We start from the raw sequence: 25,477 nt of genomic DNA, 5'->3' as shown, positions 1-25,477 counted from the left end.
TATATTGGAAAAGATCCAGAGAAGACTTAAGTTCATAACTGGTCTTTGGGATGTGGATATCAGGACAGATTGAGGGAATGCTGTTTACAAAGCCTTGTAAATAAGAGGAAGAGAGGGGATATGATTGAGACATTTAAATTGCTAAAGGGTTGTTATCAGGTTAATGCAGAAGAAATTTTTTTGCAGAATGGGAGAAGGTAAAAAACAAGAGGATATACCTGGAAGCTGTATAAGGAGAGTTTAAGAGGAAATAAGGAGCAGGTTCTTTGCATGGAGAGTTGTTGGTGAGTGGAATGTGTTGGCTGAAATCGTGGTGAATGCAGATACACTGAATGAGTTTAAAGCACGGTTTTGATGGGCTTCGTGTATAACAGTGTTTGCCTCCTGCGATGAGTCTTTTGACTTCATGGAGGTCCAGGGATAATAATAATAATAAAATATAGTTAGAAATAGTACAAAATTAAAATTACATAGAACAGCAAATAAACTTATTCTTCTATTTAATTTTCTTTCTTTCAATTATTAATCTTGTAGGAAATTACTTTTTAGGAAATTACTATACAGAAGATATAATAACTAAATAGATTTAATTACTACTTCCATTTTTTCAAGTTATATAGGCATCATCAGGAGAACAATACACTAGTGTTGATATGTACAGCACTAGTGTATTGTGTATTAGGATTATAGATCTCCAGAGGCTACATGGAGATCTATAATCCTAAATGCACCCTTAGGACTTGATTGAGTTTTCTTAACCACTGGACCATGTTTGTGGACGAGTTCCCCAGATAATAAGTAGTTTAACACAACACGTTTGTTGTGGTATAAATTACCAGAGTAGTTACAAAAATATGCGAGGGTGGTCTGAAAAGTTCTTGACCTAACAATGAAAAAAATGAATTTATAATTTCAAAATTATTTTTATTTTTCAACATAATCTCCCTTAAGATTAATACATTTATTCCAGCAATGCTCCAGCGCCATTATCCAGTCCCTATAGTAGTTCTCAGGAAGATCTGCAAATACCCCTCTACAGCTGCAATCACATCTTGACTTGAAGAAAAATGCTGTCCAGCAAGGAAGAGATAGAAGTCAGAGGGAGCCAAATCTGGAGAATAGGGTGGATGTTCCAACAATTCATTGTGCAGATCCCTTAATTTTCCCATTGTCCTGATGAAAGATGATTTTTTCTTCTGCAAACCGAGTCTTTTCTCATGAATTTTTTCATTTCATCTGGTTAAAAGATCAGAATAATATTCCGCAGTTATTGTTTTACCCTTTTCAAGATAATTAATAAACAAAATGCCTTTAGCATCCCAAAACACCGATGCCATGACCTTTCCTGCTGATGGAACTGACTTCTGTCCACTGTTTTGACTGCTGTTTCGATTCTGGTGTGTTTTGGTGAATCCAAGTCTCATCCATAGTAATAAATCAATGCACAAAATCAGCTTTATTCTTATTAAAACACTCCAAGCAACATTCAGAGATTTTCATGCGAGTGCGATTTTGATCTGCTGTGAGCAAGTGAGGTACCCATCTTGCACAAAGCTTTTTCATTTGCAATTCTTCAATCAAAATATATTGTACACGTTCTTTTGAAATGCTTACAGTCTTAGCAATTTCACACACTGAGTCGCCGGTCATCCAATACCATATCAATGATTTCTGTGTTGTTACACTTTTTGGAATCCTTCATGTGAATCATCTTCAAGGCTGGAACGGCCACATTTAAACTTGGCAGCCCATTTTTCAATTGTCGAAAATGAAGGAGAAGAGTACCCATAAACTTCGAATGAATTTCTTTTGCCATTAAACCTTCTTTTACAATAAATTTTATAATCGCACGACATTCAATTTTATCCATTTCAAGGGATACAAACAGCATTTTGCTTCAGACAGCTGTATAAAAAACAAACTACTTGATAGAATGACTTGCAATTTCATATGGATGCTTATGACAGATGTACCAACTTGGAAAAAAAAAATCTTGCTGATAGTGTTGCCATCTATGGTCGAGGCTGAGAACTTTTAAAATCACCCTCGTACTAATAAATAAGGAGTTAAATTATATATTTAGTTTAATCCTTTATCCAAGTGTAAGCAAACAAAGTTTGCACTTGAAGTATCTTCAGGACTGGGGCAACTTGTGGCAAAGGTGAACTGACTTCACATCACTTGCCTTAGTAGCCCATAATGCAAAGCACATCTCCTTGCAGACATGTATAATGCTATGCATTAGGGGAAGGGGTCACTATCTAGACTGGTTTTGACTTTTATTGAGGTCTCTTCAGTAGGAGCCAGACCCAGAGGTGATACCATGGTTGAAGCAATAGAAGTCATGTTTCCATATACGAGTTGCCAAAAGGTGTCACACCTTATTATTAAATTACTCTGGATTAGAGAAGGATGTTGGAAGTTTTTTCACTTGGTTAGACTATAAATTATATATTTAGTTTAATCATTTATCCAAGTGTAAGCAAGCAAAGTTTGCACCTAAAATATCTTTAGGACTGGGGCAACTTGTGGCAAAGGTGTAATGAAATCTGTAATGAAAATATCTATTTCAAAATGTGGTGCAAAACTATTCTGGTACTGGAACTCTATCAATTTTATTAGTTTAGTTTATTTATTAATTATTATTATTATTATTATTATCCAAAGATGCCATGGAGTCAAAGACTTATCTAGAAGGTCTTTTTGTCATACACCCAGCTCATCATACCACACTTTAAACACACTAAATTCTCTGCAGATACCATCCTTTTAGGCAAGGCATTTCAATCATTCACAACTCTGCATGCAAAAAACCTGCTCACCCTCAAACCCTTCTTATATAGCTTCCAGGGATGATCTCTGTTTCTCCCCTGATCTGCTACCATTTTCTGTAAAACCTCTTCAATGTTGATCCTATTACAACCCCTTACTAAATTGCAGGTCTCTATCACACCCCTCTTCCTCCTATCCACCAGACTGTAAATTGCATCTTCTCAACCTTTCCTCATATTCCAGAGATCAGAAACTACCTTAGTCAGTTGCCTCCATGTGCAGCCTAATCAGAAACTTATACAATGGAACAAGAGTCTCCTTAGTTCTACAAGTCTGTGTCCTCTGCATCATTCTCAGAATTCACTGTATTGGCCCCACAATTTTGGCAGTGTCTGTTAAATTTCAGATCCTTATCCATTAATGCCCCAAGATCTCTTATTTCCTACACCTCCAACAATACAGCCTCTCCGCAAGTAAATTCTACATCCCATCTTTGTTTACCAAATTTTAAAACCTTACGTTTTGCAACACTGAACTGGCATGATCATTCCTGTGCCCATTCACTCAATCTATTCAAGTTTTCTTGCAGGGACTCAAAATCTTCTTTGCTCTTCATAATTTGTCTCAACTTTGCATCATCTGCAAACAGCTGAATATCCCCATCCTAATCTTTCCCAATAGCATTAACATACAGTTTAAACAGTAATGGCCCTAAAACAGACCCCTCAGGCATACAACTAGTGACTTTTCTCTTCCTGGATAGTGCTTTCCCATACACAACTTTCTGATACCTATCATATAGACAGTCTCCGATCCAATGAACTAATCTAATATCCAACCCCATCCACTCTAGTTTGACTATGAGCTTATCATGCAGTAATCTATCAAAAGCCTTTGCAAAATTTAAGTATACTACTGCGTATCCCTATCCTCTGTCCAATGAAACCATCACTTTATTGTAATTATTATTATTACAACTCTGCATGCAAAAAAACCTGCTTCTCACTCCCCTGCTTACACCCTCTTTATACAGTTTCCAGGGATGACCTCTGGTTCTCCCCTGATCTCCCACTGTTTTCTGTAGAACCTCTCCAACATTGATCCTACAACAACCCCTTACTAACTTGTATGTCTCTATCATATCTCCTCTCTTCCTCCTATCCACCAGACTCTGTAAATTGCATCTTCTCAATCTTTCTTGATATTTGACATTCCAGAGGTCAGAAACTACCTTAGTCAGTCGCCTGTTGACCCTTTCCAACATTTCTTTGTCCTTCTGAAAACCAGGTGACCAAATATGGGCACAGTAGTCCATGTGTGGCCTAATCAAAGCCTTATACAATGGAAGGAGAATCTCCATACTTCTACAAGTGAGTGTCCTCCACATCATTCCCAGAATTCTTTGTTGTCCACACAATATTTTGGCAATGTGTCAACTAAATTTCAGGTCCTTATCCACTATCACTTCAAGATCTTTAATTTCCTCTACCTCCAACAATAAATCCCCACCAAGCGTAAATTCTACATCTCATCTTTGTTTCCTGAGTTTTAAAACCTTACATTTTGCAACACTGAACTTGCATCTCCATTTCTGTGTCCATTCACTCAATTTATTCAAGTCTTCTTCTAAGGCCACAACATCTTCTTTACTCTTCATAGTTCATCCCAACTTTGCATCATTTGCAAACAATTGAATATCCCCATCGAAATCTTCGCCAATATCATTAACATGCAGGTTAAACAGAAATGGCCCTAAGACAGACCCCTGAGGCACACAACTAGTGAATTTCCTTTTCCTGGATATTGCTCTCCTTATACACAACTTGCTGACACCTATCAGATAGCCAGTCTCCAATCCAATGCACTAATCTAATATCTAACCCCATCTGCTCTAGTTTGACTATCAACGTATCATGTGGTAATCTATCAAAAGCCTTTGCAAAATCTAAGTATATTACTGTGTATCCCTCTCCTCTGTTCAAGGAAGCAGTCACCTAATTGTATTAAGTAAGTACATTACTAAAACATGATCTCCCTTTACCACATCTGCTGTCTATCCAAGATAATACCATTGTTGTCAACCCAATTATGGATCCTAGCTCTCTCACAAGCTTCTCCAACAACTTAACCATAACTTCTGACACACACACAGATAGGCCTATAATTTTATGCTTGAGTTCTATCACCTCCCTTATGAAGCAGCACAATCTTGCCATCCTTCCACTCCTGGGAACTTGACCCAGTGCAAGACTCATATTAAAAAAATATGTCAAGCCAGGTGTAAACTCCCTGGCACATCCCTTCAGAATACATGGTGATATATTATTAAGTCTCATAGCCATATTAACATCTAGTTTGCTCAACTCCCCCATACATCTCTTGCTCATTTACAGTCAATCTCTCCTCCCCATCATCAACTGCTCTCAATCTCTCCATGAAGTCATATTCACAATATTTTAAGACTTTTATGAACTGCTTATTAAGTATCTCCACTATACCTTCTGCAACAGCTGTTATTATACCATTTTCCAAAGTCAATGTCATCCTTCCATTATCATTGTTTTTTTTTGCTGGCTACATATCGAAAGAACTTGGGATTCTTTTTGGCTTCATTAGCTAACTGCTGCTCATATGTCGCTTTTGTTACCCTTACCAACCAAGTAACATGCCTTGCCTGGTTTTTGGAATCCTCATGGAATTGACTATTACCACTTCTCTTATGCTGCCTCCATAATGCCCTTTTTCTCTGTATCGCATGCTTAATCTCTTTATTCATCCATTTTACACCTACCCTATTTAACTTTCTGACATTTGGAATACATTTAGACGTTGCTTCTACAAGGTAGTTCTTGAAAATCCCCCAAGCTGCATTGATTCCTTTTCCAGCTAACTTCTCATTCCATGCTACACCCACAAGCTGTCTCCTGAGCTCTTCATAATCACTCCCCTTGTAGTTCCACATATACCCCTTTCTCACAGAAGTCCTCAAACTGCTGGCAACCATCGAGGTAATCACTTCATGGTCACTCTCACCAATTACTGGGTGATTGGATATTTCATTTATAATTACATCCTCTGATGAGATGATCAAATCCAAGACCCTCAATCCTCGTATGCCCTCTGTTACATACTGTCTGAGGTAGTTATCCCTCAAAAACTCAAGAAACTCATTTTCTTTACTTCCAGTTGCTATCTCATCATTCCAGTCTATATTGCCATAATTAAAATTGCCCATAATGATCACTATTTTCTTATTTGCTTGGCTAATTTGATTATACATTTTATTATTATTACCACCATCCACATTACCTGGTCTATAACAACATCCAACCAAGTATTTGATTTCATTCACTTCTATCTCACACTATACTGCCTCAAAACCACTGGCACTATTTCCCTCTTGCATCTCTACTTTGTATGGACATAATTCTTGCTCTATCATCAATAGCACTCCCCCTCCCTTTTTTACCCCTTCTATTCTCATGAAACACATCATACCCTTCCATCTCTATTCCTGTCAGGATGTCATCCTCTTCCAACCATGTCTCACTTATTTCGACAATCTTTGGGTGAACAAACTCAATTAATGAAACCATTTCATCTACCTTGCTTCTTATACTTCTAGCATTTGTATACAAACACAACATCTCATTTCTGTATCTAAAACTAGTTCTGCTGATTATACCACTCATTCGATGTGATTTCCCCATGCTCAACTGGAGCCATTTCCCCTTCTGCTTATTCATTTTAGAACTCTCTTCAAATCCTACTGTTTCCTCTTGATCCCAGGTCATCCCATTCCTTTCCTGTCTACACATGCATCCACTTTTTCATGCTGTGTTCCCCTGTTTCCCTGTCCGTCTTGCACACCTATTCTCTCATTCTCTATTCTCATGCGACTCACTTCCTTAATCATAACCACCTCTTCAATCTCTCCTGTCTTACTCTTCCGTTCTTCCACATCACTTCCCACTTCAGCTTCATTCTCTGTACTCACTTCTCTACCTTCTAGCAGCAGTCTCTCCAAGCAACTCACACCAAAACCACTCAAATGCAGTCCATCCCTCTTATATAGTTCACTTCGTCCTTCAAACTCATTCCACACATTAACATACTGCACTCCTTTCTCCTAACACATTTTAGCTAACGTATCATTCATAATCCTTGCTCTCCGCCTCATCTCACCACTGTCATACCTACCCGACACGCTTACCACCTTTCCTATCATAAGTAATAAGTAAGTAGATTACTAAAACATGACCTCCCTTTAGCAAATCCATGCTGTCCATCAAATATAATACCATTGTTGTCAATGCGATTCTAGATCCTAGTTCTCACCAGCTACTCCAACACCTTAACCACAACATCTGGCACACAGGTAGGCCTATAATTTGATGCTTGAGTTTTATCACCTCAATTATGAAGGGGTACAACCTTGACCTCCTTCCACTCCTTTGGAACTTGACTCAACTTCCAACCCTTTGGATATTACCACCACACAACATACACCAAACATTTCTATTATAAATCTATCACGTTATAACCTCACACCTGATGACATCACTATCCTGAACAAGGGGCTAAACTTCGAAATATCCCCAAAATACATCCCAAACAAAGACATTATTATCGAAATCTAAGCCAAACTAGAAACAGACCCAAGCAAAGAAATAATATTCCAGAAAATAAACAACATCTTAAATAGTAAAAAAGTAAAATCCAACATTATGCCCAACCCACAAAAAGCCCCGATATCATTAAAAAAGAATCCGAATATAATGATCGCAAAAGCAGACAAAGGTGATACAGTAGTCATCATAAACCAAACAGATTACTACAGCAAAATAATGGTTATTTTAAATTACCACAACACATACCAAAAAGTTCTAAATGACCCCACCTTCAGACCTCATAAAACTAATTAACACCCTACACATTTTAAGAAATCAAACCAAGATAGACAACAAAATAACAATGAAAAACAAACTGCCCCATACCACATGGAACCGTACAGTGACTGATGCAGAGGACATAATAGAGTTGTTCAATGAGCACTTTTCATCCTGGAGAAGAAGGTTTTAATACTAGAGGGGTAGGGCAGGTGTTCAAGGTTTAGAGGAGAGTGTGTTCCAAATACTGAGTACTCTGGACGTCAGTAAAGCTGTGGGACTGGAATGGTATTTCACCACAAGTTTTGAGAGCATGTGCTAAAGAACTGACAGCTCCTTTGACCTGGCTTTTCAATGAAAGTCTGCCTACAGGAGAGGTACCCAAGGAATGGAAGGAAGGTAAGATAGTGCCATTGCATAAGGGTGGTAGCAGATTGGAAATGTCAAATTATAGGCCAGTTTGTGCATCATCAGTAGTTATTAAGGTCTTGGAGAAATTAGTGAGGGAGTGTTGGGCAGATGAGGGTAATGTTATCTGTGAGAATCAACATGGATTTGTTAAGGGGGTGCTCTTGCTTTAGTAATATGATTGCCTTTTATAATAAAATGACAAGAACAGTTGATGAGGGAAAGACATATACTGCCATTTTTTTGGATTTTGCAAAGGCATTTGACACATGATAAGCTGATATTTAAGTTGCAGCACATGGGTTTAGATGTCGGGTTAGTCAACTGGATTCAGGATTGGCTGTCTGATAGGTATCAGAGAGTTGTGTATGGTGGGGCAATAGCAAGGAAGCAGAAGGTTACAAGTGGGGTTTCACAGGCTTCAGCACTGGGACCTGTATTGTTCAACCTTTATATTAATGACATTGTCAATGAATTGCAAGGGAATGTTCAGTTGTTTGAGGATGATGTGAGGGTGGGAAGGGTTATCAGTAATATTGCAGATGTGGCAGCCCTGCAGGAGGATTTGAATAAACTAGACAGATGGGCAAATGAATTGGGATGTGAGTTTAATGCAGCAAAATATAAAGTCTTGAAGTTTGGGATACATTGATGGGAGGCTGCATACTCGATTAGAGGAGCTGTACTGGAGGAAGTAGGGGGAGACAAGAGATCTGGGGGTGATGATTGATAGAAAACTGAAATTTAGAGAGCATATTGCAAAGATGGTGAAGGTAACCCAGAGGATTGCTGCAATACTGAGGTGGATGCTGAACTGCAGAAATAGAAGAGTTATCATTCCTTTGTATAAGACCCTGATCAGACCACACTTGGACTACTGTTCTCAAATTTTGTCCCCAGGATTTGAAGGGATAAATTAACTGTGGAAAGGGTACAGAGGCAGATAACAAAGATGGTTTCAGGACTGTACAATGTTAGTTATGAGGATCGGCTGAGGGAATATGGACTGCAGAGTTTGGTGGATAGAAGAAGGAGAGGTGATATGATCGAGGCTTTTAAACTATTGAGAAGGTTACAGGGTGGACTGGGAAGTTCTTTCGCTTGGTGGAACAGCGTGAAGGAGCGATGACAAGGAGCCATCCCTGGAAGTTACGAAAGGAAGCTGTGAGCAAGAGGATGAGGAGTGGTTTCTTTGTATGGAGGATGGTTGAACCGTGGAATGCACTGCCTGATAGAGTGGTGAGAGCAAGAATGGTCAATGAGTTCAAGTAGTGGTATGATAGACTTTGTGTTTCCTAGGAAGGACCTCCTACAATGAGTCTCTTGACTCCATAGAGGCCTGAATAATCATAATAATAATTTAGCTTCCTTTATTATATCAATGATATACAGTGAGATAAACATTAAACATCATTCTTTATTTCAGGGTTAAATGGTGATCAGCAATTATTATGAATAATTGTTGTTTTTGAGCTTAAAAAAACAAAAAGTTTTTTTTAACTTCTTATTTGTAACTGCAAGAAATTTGTTTTAGCTTAACAGAAAGAAAAATTACAATTTTAGTATGGTTTTAGGTGGAATTATTACAAATAAATGCGTAATAATATAATGAAGATTCAGTGATAGTTGAAATCAAAAGTAACATCTTATACTTAAAACAATGGCAGCTTGGTAGCAGCAAAATGGTATTACTAAAACAGAATGTCAGATAAGTGCTTACCTTAAACCAACGAGGAAATGTGAATATACCCCAAGTGACTTCCCTAAGGCGAATGCAGCCAAGAAACATTTCAGTTAGCCATCGCTGACAGCAAGGATGAGATAAAAATGTCCTATTTTTGGCATCAGCTGCAATATCAACTGCCGTCTTATAAGCCCAGTCTGGATTTTCTTCACTTAATACATCGTAAGCTCTGCAAGTAGCATCTTTATAACTTGCATCAAGAACACCAGTTGCCATATCAGCAAATTCTCTATTAACATAAAAAAAAATATGTTTACTTCAGTCACTGAATAATTATACATATCACTTTTTTCTTTTCCCATTTTAAACTAATTAAAAACATTTAAGTTTTTAAAACTTCAGTTTTTCAATTTATGATTAGAACAGTGCTCTCAAATGGTAATACTGTTATAATATTTATAGAGTAAAAGCATTTATTTTCATTATGAAACTGCAGGTAACTGAGAAAAAAAAATTCTGTAATGCAATCTCTTCTCTGACTTCAAGAGATTTCAATTTTGGAAATCTTTATTTGCACAAAAGAACTGCAATTGAATAAGAAACTATTATTATTGTTGTTATTTCTTGGGTATCTCCATGGAATTAGACTCATTACAGGAGATTCACTAACCATTGTTCACACGATACTAATAATGAACTCATTTACTCATAACTCACAGGCATTCATCACCATTTAGGCACCTAATTTAGTGCCAACTCCTTTGCTAACAATACTCTTATACAATTTATTGGGGAATGACCCTAGTTTCTTCCTCCCTCCCTGCCATGTATTGAAAAAAAAAAAAAAAAAAAACTCTTTGGCATCAATCCTATAAAATGCTTCCATATATATAAAGCCATTTAATAACTTATGTTTGCATCATATTCTCTTTTTAACAACTAATCTTTGAAGCCCAGAGTCTTTTAATCTATTCTCATTCCATATGACACAATCTTAGTAACTCACCTCTGGAGCCTCTCCACCACTTCCTCATCCATATAGGATCCACTTGACTAGATCTGCACATAGCAATTCAAATATGGTCTATTAAACGCTTATAAAGGGGAATATAGCCTCTGTATCAATGTGTTCTTCAATAACAATGTAATCTCTAAATCCCTGCGACATCGATTTCCTGCAATTCAGTTCCATCATATATAACTAAATAACCTCAGTGTTTTGTTCACAATGAAGTTAACATACTCTGTGATAATGAAAATTCATATCCAAATTTAAGGTAATTAAATGAAAATGCATAACTTCTTAATGATATTAGACAGGCACTTGATTAGAAATAGAAAAACATTTCCACTCTTTCTATATAGTTACTATGCCACTTTCAGGAGACATCTACATACTACTCAACTATATAAAGATAAAACCTAAACCAAAGCTTGTGTTCTCATTCTGAAGTCCTAATATGCACCCACTGGATGCATACGTGGGTAGCTTAGGGTGAGTAAACATTCACCCTGGATATATTAGATATGTTTCTCCCATATGCAAAGAATACATTTGGTGGGGAAACTTTAAAGGGAGGTAGAGGAGATGAGAGATCTGGTAATCTGGTCAACTGAAGAGCAGACAAGGATCTGAAATTCAGTGGCCACATTGCATAAGTTGTGAAGACATCACATTGGATAATGACAATGGTGCAGAAGACCCTGACATGAAGAAATAAAGAGGTTATGATGGCACTGTATAATGCCTTTATCAGGACTCATATGGATTATTGTGCACCGATTTGGTCACCGGCACTGTCGGTGGCAGGTTATTTTGCACCCTAGGCAAAGTTTACAAGTGCGCCCCTTATTTCATAAACTAAAATGTTTCTAATTGGCATTAAACAAAATAAAATTGTCTTTCAGGTTAAATTAATAGGGCTTTTTTTTATTTTCTTTTTTAATTCATTTGAAAATTCTCTGTTATAATTCATTTACAAAAAAAGTTATAAAATACCGAAATTTAATATTTTAAAATGTTAATGTTTTAAAATATTTATCTTAACTGAATTTTAAATAGCAGTAAGTTCAAATCATTTAGATAAGGAACAAAAAAAAAAAGAACCAAGAGTTAAATAGTAAAATAGTGTGATGTGTGAGGGATAAGGAAAAAGAATCGATATCTAAATCATATATCACTATTTAATTTTGATATATTTTAGTAAAGTATGAATAAAGCTTAGCTTGAAGTTTTGCGCCCCTTCATGGCTTGCGCCCTAGGCGGTTGCCTAGTTTGCCTGAACGGTAGCTCCAGCCCTGGTCACCGGGTTTTCATGGTGACGAGGATATGTCAGAAAGAGTTCAGAGAAGATTCATAAAGGTGGTCAGTGGTCTTTGGAATGTGGAGTATGAGAACAAACTGAAAGAGTGTAAATTGCAAAGCCTCGTGAATAGGAGGAGGGGGGGATGGTATGATTGATACATATAAGCTGTCAGGGGTTTAAGTTCTTGCAGTGGTCTCTGTAGAGCTCTCTTTTAGTGTAAGCATGTTGTGTCATAGTAATTTAAAGTAACTATAGTACCATGTTTTGTAATTATAACAAAGGTGCTTGAAAGATTGTTATTTCGTGTGGTTTCTTGCTGTATCAGTTAATTGGTAGATTCCACTTTCAATATCTGACATGAATTCCAATTTATTGTAGTGTTATTCCATAAGCAGGACTTTAGGAATCCAAGAAGTCAGAAGCATAAAAACAAATGCTTGACAAAATCAATAATTTTCCATTCCATGAATCAAAGTCATCCAATAACCATTCATCCTACTTGCAGAATAATGAAAGGCTCTAGAATTTCATTTAGCAAGAGTGTTTTTCACCTATCGACATTGGTGTAGAGGGCTACATTATTACAATATGATAACCAGAAACATGGAAGGTTTCACATGCTTGCAGAAATATATTGTGAAAAATTTTAATCAATTTTTATTTATTACTCTGAAAGTCTTTTATCATTATTTATGATGCTTACTACTAAAAGAGATCAAACAATTCACCCTACATTTTTATTATATTGTACAGCATCACTCTGTTGTTTACAAGTTGCTTTAAACAGTTTTGTTAATAGAGTATTACTATTCTATTAGTAAATTCAAAACACCCTTTGTGAACATAATTTAAGTTTAATTGACACACACACACTAATATATATATATATATATATTCATATTTATATATACTGACTATAACCGAGACTAGAATAGCAATTAAATTTATTCAAAACGCAACATGTTTCATTGGATTGTCCGACTTCTTCAGGCGTGAGAATATAGAAAGCAAATAAACACTATAAGAAACATCGTATCACTATACACACGACTATTATAAAATTCAATTAGTTTTGAACTGTAGCTACAGTTCGTGTTGAAGTTCTATTGATAAGCAGCTGCATGCGTCTAATTTCACGAGTGTGCCAATATCGGATAGCAGAGCTGAAAGAGTCCGGTAGATTATAGCTAAGGTTATTATTTATGTGATGAGGATCCATAAATTTCCTTAGACTCGACTATGCGGCGCTCCACCTCGTCATGGCATATATGAAGGCTTGAGGTTGTTGTCCAGTTTATCTCATGTTGACGGCCTTCATCATTTGTGTTTACTGAAAACAGTACATGGCTTGACAGGGCACTTGCTCTAGTTCTTTTGTAGGCAATGTCCCTCTGGTGTTCTTCCAGACATAGGAGGATGGATTTTTCAGTTTGGCCATAGTATTGCTTCCCGCAGTCACATGTGATTTTGTACACTCCTGGGAATTGTAGATAGTTGTGAGCCTGTTTGTATTTGCTTAAAATCAATCTTAGTTTAGGAAGAGTAGAGAAACAGGTTTTTATGTTGAACTTTCGTAAAATTCTTCTTAGTTTCGTGGAGAGCGATCTGATATATGGGATTGTCTTGTGTTTCTGAGTTGTTTTGATGGCAGCGGTATAGATGCTTATTAATAGTTTTCGACGAGCAGCCATTACTTGTGAAGGTTCTTTGTAGATGTTGTGGTTCATTTTTTAGATCTTCATCATCTGACAGTACAGATCTGGCACGATGTGATAGGGTTGAGATGATACCCACTTTGCAGGATAGCGATGTGAGGATGCATGCAGGTATCTATCTGTGTGTGTAGATTTTCTAAAGATTGAGATTTTAATAGAATCAGATGTCTTAGTAAGTCTTACGTCCAGGAAGGGAAGAGATCAATTTTCTTCAACCTCCATTGTTAATTTGATATCTTGGTGGAAGTTGTTTAAATGATTTAAAAAAGACTGAAGGTTATCGGTGCCATGTTCCCAGATAAGAAATATGTCATCTACAAATCTCAGCCAAATTTTTGGTTTAAGAGTAGCTGAGGAGATTGCCTTTTGTTCAAAATCTTCAAAAAAGATGTTAGCTAATATAGGAGACAGGGGACCTCCCACTGTCAATCTCTTATTTTGTTTGTAGATTTTCTTCTCATATTGAAAGTAGCCGGAGTGAATGCAATGTGATAGCATGGAAAACATCTTTTTTGAAATCTTGTTCTTTAAAATATCGAGAACCTCTTGAGTTGGTACGTTTGTAAAGAGAGCCACCATGTCAAAGCTCACCATGATATCTGAAGGCTGGAGTTTTAAATTTTTGATTTTTTGAGACAAAATCTGTTGAGTTTTTTATATATGAAGAAGAATTTCCTGTAAAACCTTTTAAAGATGAAGTCAGAAACTCAGATAAGCTGTAGGTAGGCAAGTCAATACTATCTACAATTGGTCTCAGTGGGCAGTTTTTCTTGTGTATCTTAGGGAGACCATGTAATCTTGGGATGAGTGGATGTAAAGAGCGAGCGGCAAGGCGTATGTTTTGTGGAAGTTCTGTGGCTTTTTGTAAGAGATTGTTTGTTTTGTTATGTATCTCCCTTGTTGGATCTCTCTCAATTTCCAAGTATGTATCTAACTCTAATAATGCCAAGATTTTTTCATGGTAATCGGTTTTATTTAGCACTACAGTTGCGTTGCCCTTGTCAGCTTGTATGATAACGATGTCTTTGTTATTCTTAAGACTTTTTATGGCTAGCCTTTCACCAAGGGAGATGTTATCAGATGGAGGTCTTGCATTATTAATCGCAAGTATTGCTTCCATGCAAAGTAAACTGGCATCTGCAGCAGGAAGTAGTGATGCAGCTTTCTCCATCTTAGTTAAAAACATTTCCCTGGGAATAGTTTTAGGGGCAAGGACAAAATCGATACCTTTTTCAAGAATTTGTTCTTCGTTATGATTTAGAACATATGACAATTGGTTTATCACTAATTTTTTAGTTCTTCCATGAAGATTATTAGGGGTTGGTTGTTCTTGTGTTGTCTTTAGCGAATTAAACTTTCTGATAAGCTTATGTTTGTTTAAGTTTTGAGATGTTAATGCCTGACGTGTACTTATTTCTTGAACGTGATTCCATGACATGCAGTCTAAGGAGGTCGCTGAATGGTTTTCTAAGGACTAGTTTTCTTAGACTGCGTGTCATCGAATCACGTTCAAGAAATAAGTACATATATCTTATCTGGGAACATGGCACCGATAACCTTCAGTCTTTTTTAAATCATTTAAACAACTTCCACCAAGATATCAAATTAACAATGGAGGTTGAAGAAAATGGATTTCTTCCCTTCCTGGAAGTAAGACTTACTAAGACATCTGATTCTATTAAAATCTCAATCTTTAGAAAATCTACACACACATATAGATACCTGCATGAGTCCCCACATCGCTATCCTGCACAGAAAGTGGGTATCATCTCAACCCTAGCACATCGTGCCAGATCTGTACTGTCAGATGATGAAGATCTAAAAATGAACTACAACATCTACAAAGAACCTTCACAAGTAATGGCTGCTCGTCGAAAACTATTAATAAGCATCTATACCGCCGCCATCAAAACAACTCAGAAACACAAGACAATCCCAAAGGTTATTCTCCTTGCCATATATCAGATCGCTCTCCACGAAACTAAGAAGAATTTTACAAAAGTTCAACATAAAAACCTGTTTCTCTACTCTTCCTAAACTAAGATTGATTTTAAGCAAATACAAACAAGCTCACAACCATTGACAATTCCCAGGAGTGTACACAATCACATGTGACTGCGGGAAGCAATACTATCATCAAACTGAAAAATCCATCCTCCTATGTCTGGAAGAACACCAGAGGGACATTGCCTACAAAAGAACTAGAGCAAGTGCCCTGTCAAGCCATGTACTGTTTTCAGTAAACACAAATGATGAAGGCCGTCAACATGAGATAAACTGGACAACCTCAAACCTTCATATATGCCGTGACGAGGTGGAGCGCCGGATAGTCGAGTCTAAGGAAATTGTTATGGACCCTCATCACATAAATAATAACCTTAGCTATGATCTACCGGACTCTTTCAGCTCTGCTATCCGATATTGGCACACTCGTGAAATTAGACGCACGCAGTTGCTTAACAATAGAACTTCAACACGGACTGTAGCTACAGTTCAAAACTAATTGAATTTTATAATAGTCATTTGTATAGTGATACGATGTTTCTTATGTTTATTTGCTTTCTATGTTCCCACGCCTGAAGGAGTCGGACAATCCAATGAAACATGTTGCGTTTTGAATAAATTGAATTGTTATTCTAGTCTCGGTTATAGTCAGAATATATAAATATGAATATATCCGAATACCGAGTTAATACTACAAATTGCTATATATATTACACAGTTCAAATTGAGAGCTGAAGTTCATCATCACCACCACCCTCAAGATTATTATAATTGCCTACTGTATGATTTCATATGAATTCTTTTCTCCTTGATGCTATATGGTCATTCACTTTCCTCTCCCTCTTTCTCTCTCTCACCCCTCTCAAACGTTTTATTGATACCATACATGAGAGGTCAAAGGAGCTATAAGCACATTAGTGCTATGTGTGGGATGCAGGTGACAAGATAGTAGTTTGTCGTCATCATCATCATCGAACTCCTGACATATACCCTCAAGGGGTGTACAGGATATGATAGTACCACATAAAAAATTTACATTATTACTAACTTCCTATCTACAATTTTCCTCCAAATCAATCTGTTACCTCTCAAGATTCCAACATTATCAGATCTTATATTTCTATCTTCTAAGGCACTTTTTACCGTATCAATCCACCTATATCTTGGTCTTCATCTGGGTCTTTTTCCTGCCAACCTGGCAGAGAACACTTGTTTTGCTAATCTTTTCTCTCCAATTCTGTTTAAGTGACCATACCACCTGAGATTAGATCTGCTAACACATTCTGGATGCTAACAATGTTAAGTTCTATCCTAATATCCTCGTTTTTAATATGATATTGCCACTGATGCCATCTGTTCATGCCTCTGATCTTTCTCAGGACTCTCATATCTGTGGTCCCTAGTCTTCGGTCAAGTGTTTTATTTCTAACCCAGCTGTCAGATCCATAAGTTAAAAGTGGTTTGAACACTGTCTTGCATACAGCTAATTTAGTGTTTTGACTAATTTCTCTCTTATTCTATTTAAATTTATTCGGTTGACTTCCTACCATATTGTAGGAAGCCTTATTGTTTCTGTTGTCTATTTTCATATTTAATTTACCATTTTCACTAAAAATCGTGCCTAAGTAGCTGAAATGTTTTACTTATTTTATAGGTTCTCCATTCACAATGCAGTTGATATTTTCAATGCTTCTGCTTATTTTCATTGTCTTTGTCTTGTTATTACTGACCTTCATACCAAATTTATCACAATAGTTATTCAATTTAGTCAGGGAATCTTGCAGACTTGTACTGGTTTTATTTAGAAGTATAATATCACCTGTATAAAGTAAAGAGCTGAGATTAACACCTCCAATTTTGATATCAGGTTTAATACCATTTTCCTTCATAATGTGATCCATGTAGATAATAAATAACAGAGGGGATAATGTACATCCTTGCCTGACACCAGATTTGGTTTAGCATCAAATTAAACCAAAATGATGGTTTAATTAACATTAAACCATCTTCCTGTACTTCCTTCAATTCTAACTGCTGACTTACAACTTAAATACATACGAAGTATTGTTTGTTATAATGCTCCATTGACACTATACAACTGTTGCATTTTGAATAGCTTTTCTCTTGGCACATTGTCATATGCCTTTTCCAGATCTACAAAACTTAAACAGATCTTTGTTATATTCCCATGATTTCTCAACTATTTGTTGTAAAGTGAAAGTCCAATCCTGACAGCCTCTAAGTGGCCTGAATCCCACTTGTTCTTCACCAAGCTTCACTTCCACAATCCTTCTCAACTATTTCTCAAGTATAGTTGCATAAATCTTACAATGAACACACTCAGTAGGAAAATATCTCCAATTCTCACATTCAGTTTTATTTCCCTTTTTATATATGGACACTATGAGAGTTCTACTCCAATCATCTGGAATTCATCCCCTCTGTCCAGGCCTTCTGAGCTATGTAGTGCAGCCACTGTAAGACTTTTATACCTCCATGCTTGAGCATTTCTGGTCAAATATAAACTCCCATTGCTTTTCCACATTTCAAGCTTTTGATGGCTTTTTCTACTTCAAGTATGGATATGTATTCCTGATTGCATGCCTGTTGAGTCATACTGTGCTGTCACTGATTGTTTCGTTTTAGCAATGTTGCAAAATGTAAGGTTTTAAAATTTGGGAAAGAAAAATAGGACGTAGAATTTACACTTGGTGGAATATATTGTTGTAGGTAGAGGAAATAAGAGATCTTGGGATGGTGATGGATAAGGATATAAAATTTAGAGGACACATTGCCAAAATTGTGAGGACAACACAACGAATTCTAGGAATGATGCAGAGGACAGTGAACTGTAGAATTAAAGAAATTCTTGTTCCATTGTATAAGGTTCTGATTAGGGCACACATGGACTACTGTGCACAGATTTGGTTACAAGGTTTTCAAAAGGATGAAGAGATGTTGTTAAGGATCCAGAGGCAAATGACCAAAATAATTTCTGATCTCTGGAATATTGAATATAAAGAAAGGTTGAAAATTGCAATTTTCAGAGTCTAGTGGAAAGGAGTAAGGGGAGGGGGTGATATGATAGACCTACAAGATAGATCGGGGAGAACAAGAGGTAATGAGGTAATCCCTTGAAGCTGTATAAGGAGAGTGTAAACAAGGGAATGAGAAGCAGGTTTGTTGCATGCAGAGTTGTGAATGATTGGAATGCCTTCCCTGAGAGTGTGTTGTCTGTAGAGAATTTTAATGTGTTTAAGGTGCTTTATGATGAGCTGTGTGTATGACAAAGGGACCTCCTAGATGAGTTTCTGACTTAATGAGGTCTTAGGGTAATAATAATAATAATAATAATAATAATCATTCTTCATCTTATTACACATATAGTATCTCTTTTATTATTAAGTTTTTTGTCTCTATTTCTGGGTTGCTCCTCATGCCATACCTCATGTTTCTATAACAAATTTTGTTTTCTACATTCCTTGCTTAATATCAATGGAAACATGCTTAATGATAAATGAAAGCAGTATTTTTTAGGCAATCCTATACTAAAGGCCATAAAAGACCATATCAGTGCTTTACGTATGCTAAAGAAACCCTGCTCTAGAGAATAAACAATAAAATTCATCTGCCATCTAAATACATTCACAAACATCCAGATTAACACTCAAATTCTGAAAACTGTAAACACAGTTTTCAGAATTTGAAAATATTTCTAGAGATCCTTCAAAAAGTATATATATTTTAGGTGTATTTTACAAATATGCATGCACCAAAACAATTCTTTTGTCCAAACTATATGCATTTCATGATTCTTCTAGGCTTCTAGCTACATAGATTTTACTGAAATTTATTTGAAATCCCTCCAAAACATTGTAGAGCCATCGCAATTTTTGTTTCATCCAAACACCACTTATAGCAATACAAAGGGACAAAATACATTCAAATCATATTGTAATAATGTCGGCCTTGGTTGGCCAAGTGGTTAGCATAACCGCTCTATGGCCAAAAGGCCGTGGATTCGAATCCCGCCGTGGGCATGGATGTTGTGATTGTCTGTGAAAGTACTAGTGGTGGTAGTCGGTGTTAGTGTTAGCTGATGAAGGTTGGTGGAGTAGTGAAATGAAGAGTTGTAGAGTAGATGCCCTCCCTCGATGAGTCTTTGAACTCCCTGGAGGTGTGATGTAATAATAATAATAATAATAATAAATCGGCTCTGGCTGGAAGTGTGAATGAAATTTGGGACTCGGATACATGCATACAAGAAGATGTCCACCTGATTTCAAGTGGTAAATTTTTATTGCCAAAATGATATTGATTCCATACCAGGAGGATAGAATTTAATGAAAAGTCATATTTAGGAACTTTTTATTCAAATGAGCTAAATCGTATTACATTTTTGATGACCATTTGTTGGAGCAAAATTAGGCAAAACAAAATTATATATCAAGAGAATGTAAAAACCAGCAATCAATAATAAAATGTGTTACGGTATTATTTGAAATTCCTCCAAAAATTGTAGAGCAATTCCAATTTTTGTTTTATTCAAACGGCACTTAAACCAATACAAAGGGACAAAAGACATTAAATTACACATTATAATAATTCTAATGAAATAAAATAAAATAAAACTTTTGACATATCTATAATTTTTTTAAAATACTAGCAGTACTCAACTGAATTATTATCTCCAGATCCCCATGGAGTCAAAGACTCATTGAGATAGGTCCCTCTGTCACACACATCATCATACTGGGGCCTTAAAAGTATTCAAATTATCTGCAGAAACAACACTTCCAAGCAGTGTATTCCAATCATTCACCACTCTCCATGCAAAAAAAAAAAATAATAATAATAAATAAAAAATACTGCTTCTAACTCCTTTGTTCACATCCTCCTTATTCAACTTTCAGTTGAATAAGGAGGATGTGAGGATGTGAGTTTGAATAAGGAATAACCTCCTTATTCAAATGGCCTCTTATTCTCTCCCACCAATCATTAAGCTAATAACAATCCCTTATCAACTTGTACTTCTCTAGCGTATCACCTGTTATCCTATCTACTAGACTGTAAATTGCATCTTCTCAACTTTCTTCATGCTCAGAAACCAGAAACCACCTTAGTCGACCTCTGGACTCTTTCCAATATATCTTCATCCTTTTGAAAACTAGGTGACCAAATCTGTACACAGTAGTCCATATGTGGACTAATCAAGACCTCTCGCAATGGAACCAGAATCTCCTTACTTGTACAAGTCAGTATCCCCTGCATCACAGACACAATTTGATGACCATCCTCACAATTTTAGCAGGATCCTCTAAATTTTAGATTCACATCTACCATAACCCCTGGAGCTCTTATTTCTTCCATGCCTCCAATATACCCCCCCACCCCCTGTGGGAACTCTAATCCCATCTTTGTTTTACAAATTTTAAAACCTTACACTTTGCAACACTGAATTGGTATTTCCACTCCCATAACCATTCACTCAGTCAATTCTCCCCTTTCAATGAAAGGTGAATTAGCTGGTCTCAAATGGACGTAGAGGGTTTTTTTCTTCTGGAAACTTGGGTTTTTCGTCCTCCCAGAACAGGCAAACTGGCTCCATGAATACACATGGATTACAGTCATGAATACTGGAATACTGCCCTTAGGGTATGCAGCAAGGAGTGACAAACTGGCTGCATTAAATTCATCTTGAATCCCCTTATTAGGGGACTCTACCCATCCTAAAGAGATGGATGAGATCAATCAATCAATCAAGACACATAGTAACACCAAATATGTCAAGGTAAATGCCATCTCCCTGCCACATTCCCTCAAAATACGTGGTGATATATAATCAAGTCCAACAGCCTTATTAACATCAACAACTTTGCTCAATTTCACATATACCACCTGTTCACTCACAGTCAGTCATCTCTCCTCCTCCTCCTTCCCCCCCCCCCTGCTCTCAAACTCTGCATACTTTCACATTCACAAGGTTAAATTACTTTATGAACTGCTCATTTAGTATCTCAACTATATTCTCTTCTAACCTTTTCATCTAAGCAGTTATCCTTATATAATTTTCTCTACTCGGTGTAATTGAACCATAATCATTCTTTTTTATGCTGACTACATATTGAAAGAACTCCCATGTTTTTTTTTTTTCTCCCTTCATCAAAAGCGTAATGGGAACAGCTAACTGCTGTTCCTAACCGCTGAGGAAATGGTGCAAACCATTGCACCATTTCCTCCCTGTCTCTCTCTCTCTCTACCTTACAAGGGTATAACTCCTTTTCTATCATCAGAAGCACTCCAACTCCCTTTTTCCTTTACTTTTGATAACCTTATCGACTGAGTAACTCTCCTTGTCTGTTCTTTGTATTCCTCATGGTACTGATTATTACCAGTCATCCTATGCTTTTCCCCCATAATGCCTTCTTCCTCTGTATTTTTCTTCCTCCTCATTCATCCACTTCACATCTACATTATTTAACTTTCTGAATAGCACCTAAGCAGCACTGATGTCCTTTCTCTCCAACTCCTCGTTCATTACTAGGGTTGCAAACTATCTCCTGAGTTTTCATAATCAGCAGCCTTGTAGTTCCACATACATCTTTTTCACACAGAAGGATTCACATAGCTGGTACCAACTTCATGGTCATGTTCACCACTCAGAAGGAGATTTGACACCTCATTTATGATGACATCCTTCGATAAGATGATCACATCCAAGATTCTCAATCCTTGTGTGCTTTCTGTCACATACTGCTAGAAGTAACTATCCCTCAAAAACTTGAGAAATTCATTTTCTCTATTTCTGGTTGTTATCTATACTGCCATAATTAGCTGATTTGCTTATACATTTCGTGGTCACTACCCTTCATGTAGTCAGGTCTATAGCAAGATTCAACTAAATATTTCATTCTGTGCACTTCTATTTCACATAATACAACCTCAAAAACATTGCACCATTTCCTCCTTGTCTCACTACCTTACAAGGGTATAACCCCTTTTCTATTATCAGCAGCACTCCAACTCCCTTTTTCCTTTACTGTCTTCACAAAAAACGTTATTCTCATCCAACAATGTCTCACTTATTCCAACAATTTTGGGGTGAATGAACTCAATCAATGCAACAATATTGTTTTTGTTTCCCCCCTTGTTTCTGATCCTTCTAGCATTTGTATACAAACATAGCAGATCATTCCTGAATTTTTCACTGATACCTTCTCCATACCTTCAAGCCATTTCCCCTATCACATTATCCATCCGAGGACCCTCTTCAAACCCAGCTGTTCTTCCTACATATGAGGCCATCATGTTCCTTTTTTGTCTACTCACATATTTCCTTCTTTTTTGAATATTGATCTTTCTTGCACTGTGTTCCCTGTCTGCCCTGATTCCCTGTCTACTTGTTCTCTTATTCTCCACACTTATGCTACCCACTTGTCCATTCATAGGCACCACTTCAATCCCTCCTTCCTTACTCTTCTGCTCTTCCACATTGCTTCTTACTTGCTCAGATCCATTCTTTGCACTCATCACTCTCCCTTCCAGCAACAGTCTCTCCAGACAATTCACACCAAAACCACTCAAATGCAGCCCTCAATTTGTCCTAAAAACTCAACCCACACATTCCAGGTATACTGCTTTCTGCTAACATATTACTCATAATCTTTTAATGGCAAAAATATGCCATTAAGCTCTCTACCGGCAATGGTGGATGAAATAATGATACCAAATTGCACTTCTTATCCATGTTAATCAATAGGTGTTACAGAATCATATCCAGATTTGGCTGAATGTCTATAGACTTCATGGCCGTTTGGGGTGTTAAACACGAGCAAAGATTAGTAAATTACAAATTAGCCCTTCAATCAACTCTCACTACATCAAACTCAATGGGACCATATGAATTGTTTTACAATGGATAATTTGCTTTACTGAATTTTCTTTTTTATAGCATTATTCCTTTAGGACTTTGACTGGCAGTACTTTTCAGTAGTCTGTTATAGTAAGCAAATTTGTTATAATGGTGTTTAATGTGGTGGGAGAGTCAACTGTAATATCAGCAACTATACTACAGAAAGAGAGAGCAAAAGATTTATAAATTTGAATTGAATTTTAAATACTATTTAAAAATAATTTTCCTTGAGTTGATATAGCATTATTAATATGACAAAAAAGAACTGTTATTCATAATTGTTTGAAGTTGGATAAGGAAAATGGCTACTTGGTGATATTACTAGACTTTGCAAAAGTATTTGACAAGATTCCACACAGAACTCTGCTGCAAAGTTTGAGCAAATGGGGATGGATATAAATGATGAGCCACCCTCAAATCGAAATCTGGTGATTTCGATTTGAGGTTGGCTGGTGGACAGATATCAAAGAATGGTTTATGGAGGAGTTGAGTCCAGGGGATGACAAGTGACCAGTGGTGTACCACAGGGCTCAGTACTTGGTCCTCGGTTGTTTAATTTGTATATATATCAATGATACAGGAAATGATTTCACAGGAAGTATTCAGTTGTTTGCTGATGATGCTAAACTGGGAAGAGCAATGGTAAATGAAGTTTATGCAGAGATCCTGCAGGAAGACTTAAATAAACTGGCAGTATGGACAAAGGTAATGACTACTAGTTTAATGTGGCCAAGTGTAAGGTGATGCACTTTGGAAGAGATCAGAAGCTGTGTACTATATTGATGGAACTCAAATGCAAGAAACTAATGAGGCCAGGGACTTGGGTGTGATTGTGGAAAGGGATTGATGTTTTAGAGGGCAAGTAACCAAAACAGCATATCATATAATCTGGACTCCCAGATTCTGCGATGATGAAGAAGTGGAGAGGATCATCCAGAGGCGAGTGAAAAGGATTGCGGTAGATCTGTGAAATGCTCCTTATGAGAATAGATCAACAGTCTGTAGGCTTCAAAAATTAGCTGATAGGCGAAAAAGAGGAGACATGATAGAAGCATACAAGTTATTAAAGAGGTTTTATAGGATTGACAGTAAAGACTTTTTTTTTACACCAGTGGAAGTTGTGTAAGAGCGTGGTTAGCAATAGCGTTAGGACTAGATTTCTTGCTCGAAGAGTGGTGAATGGGTGGAATCGGTTACCAGAGGTGGTTGTGGGTGCTTCATCAGTGAATGAAATGAGGGAGTGGAATGCTAGATATTGTGTGAATGATGGCTAGTGTGTGTGTGTGTGTGTGTGTGTGTGTGTGTGTGTGTGTGTGTGTGTGTGTGTGTGTGTGTGTGTGTGTGTGTGTGTGAATAATGGATCTCCCACAATGAGTCATCTGACTCCATGGAGACAGCTGTATAATAATAATAATAATATACTAGATTCATTTTATCTGTGCACATATGTAAGTTTCTCCTTGAATTTAGCTGGCTGAATCTTATTGAAATTGGAATTATTTTGAATTTTTACAAAAATTTGTCAAGCCCTCTACATTTTTTTTTTTTTTTTTTCAATTGGACCATTCGTAGAATCACAAAGACAAAAATATTAATATTTCTGCATTGGAAAAATGGAATTTTATAAAATTTAAGATTTTTAAATGGATGATTTGTGGCAGAAAAACCAATCAACACAAAATTACAGTCACCATAACAAACTTGTAGGATCAATAGGAATAAAATGATGAAGTAAACTGCTTTTCATATAGCACTGTACCTACAGGACTTTGATTGAAACTTATTCG

The 25,477-nt window shown here is 36.7% G+C and overlaps 1 protein-coding gene across 1 annotated transcript in view; it reads right to left on the bottom strand.

The window, feature by feature from the left end:
• LOC150104082 (transient receptor potential cation channel subfamily M member-like 2) overlaps positions 1 to 25,477 on the bottom strand; it is a 580,140-nt gene that overhangs the window by 321,560 nt on the left and 233,103 nt on the right. The window contains exon 12 of the mRNA XM_090396744.1: positions 9,790 to 10,042. Within this exon, the coding sequence (XP_090252870.1) occupies positions 9,790 to 10,042 (253 nt within the window). The remainder of the gene's footprint in view (positions 1 to 9,789; positions 10,043 to 25,477) is intronic.

Source organism: Typopeltis vanoorti, chromosome 8 (genome assembly GCF_054136105.1).
Source record: "Typopeltis vanoorti isolate ZY-2024b chromosome 8, IOZ_Tvanoo_1.0, whole genome shotgun sequence".
NCBI classification, from domain to species: domain Eukaryota; kingdom Metazoa; phylum Arthropoda; class Arachnida; order Uropygi; family Thelyphonidae; genus Typopeltis; species Typopeltis vanoorti.
This window is presented reverse-complemented; position numbering and strand designations above follow the sequence as displayed.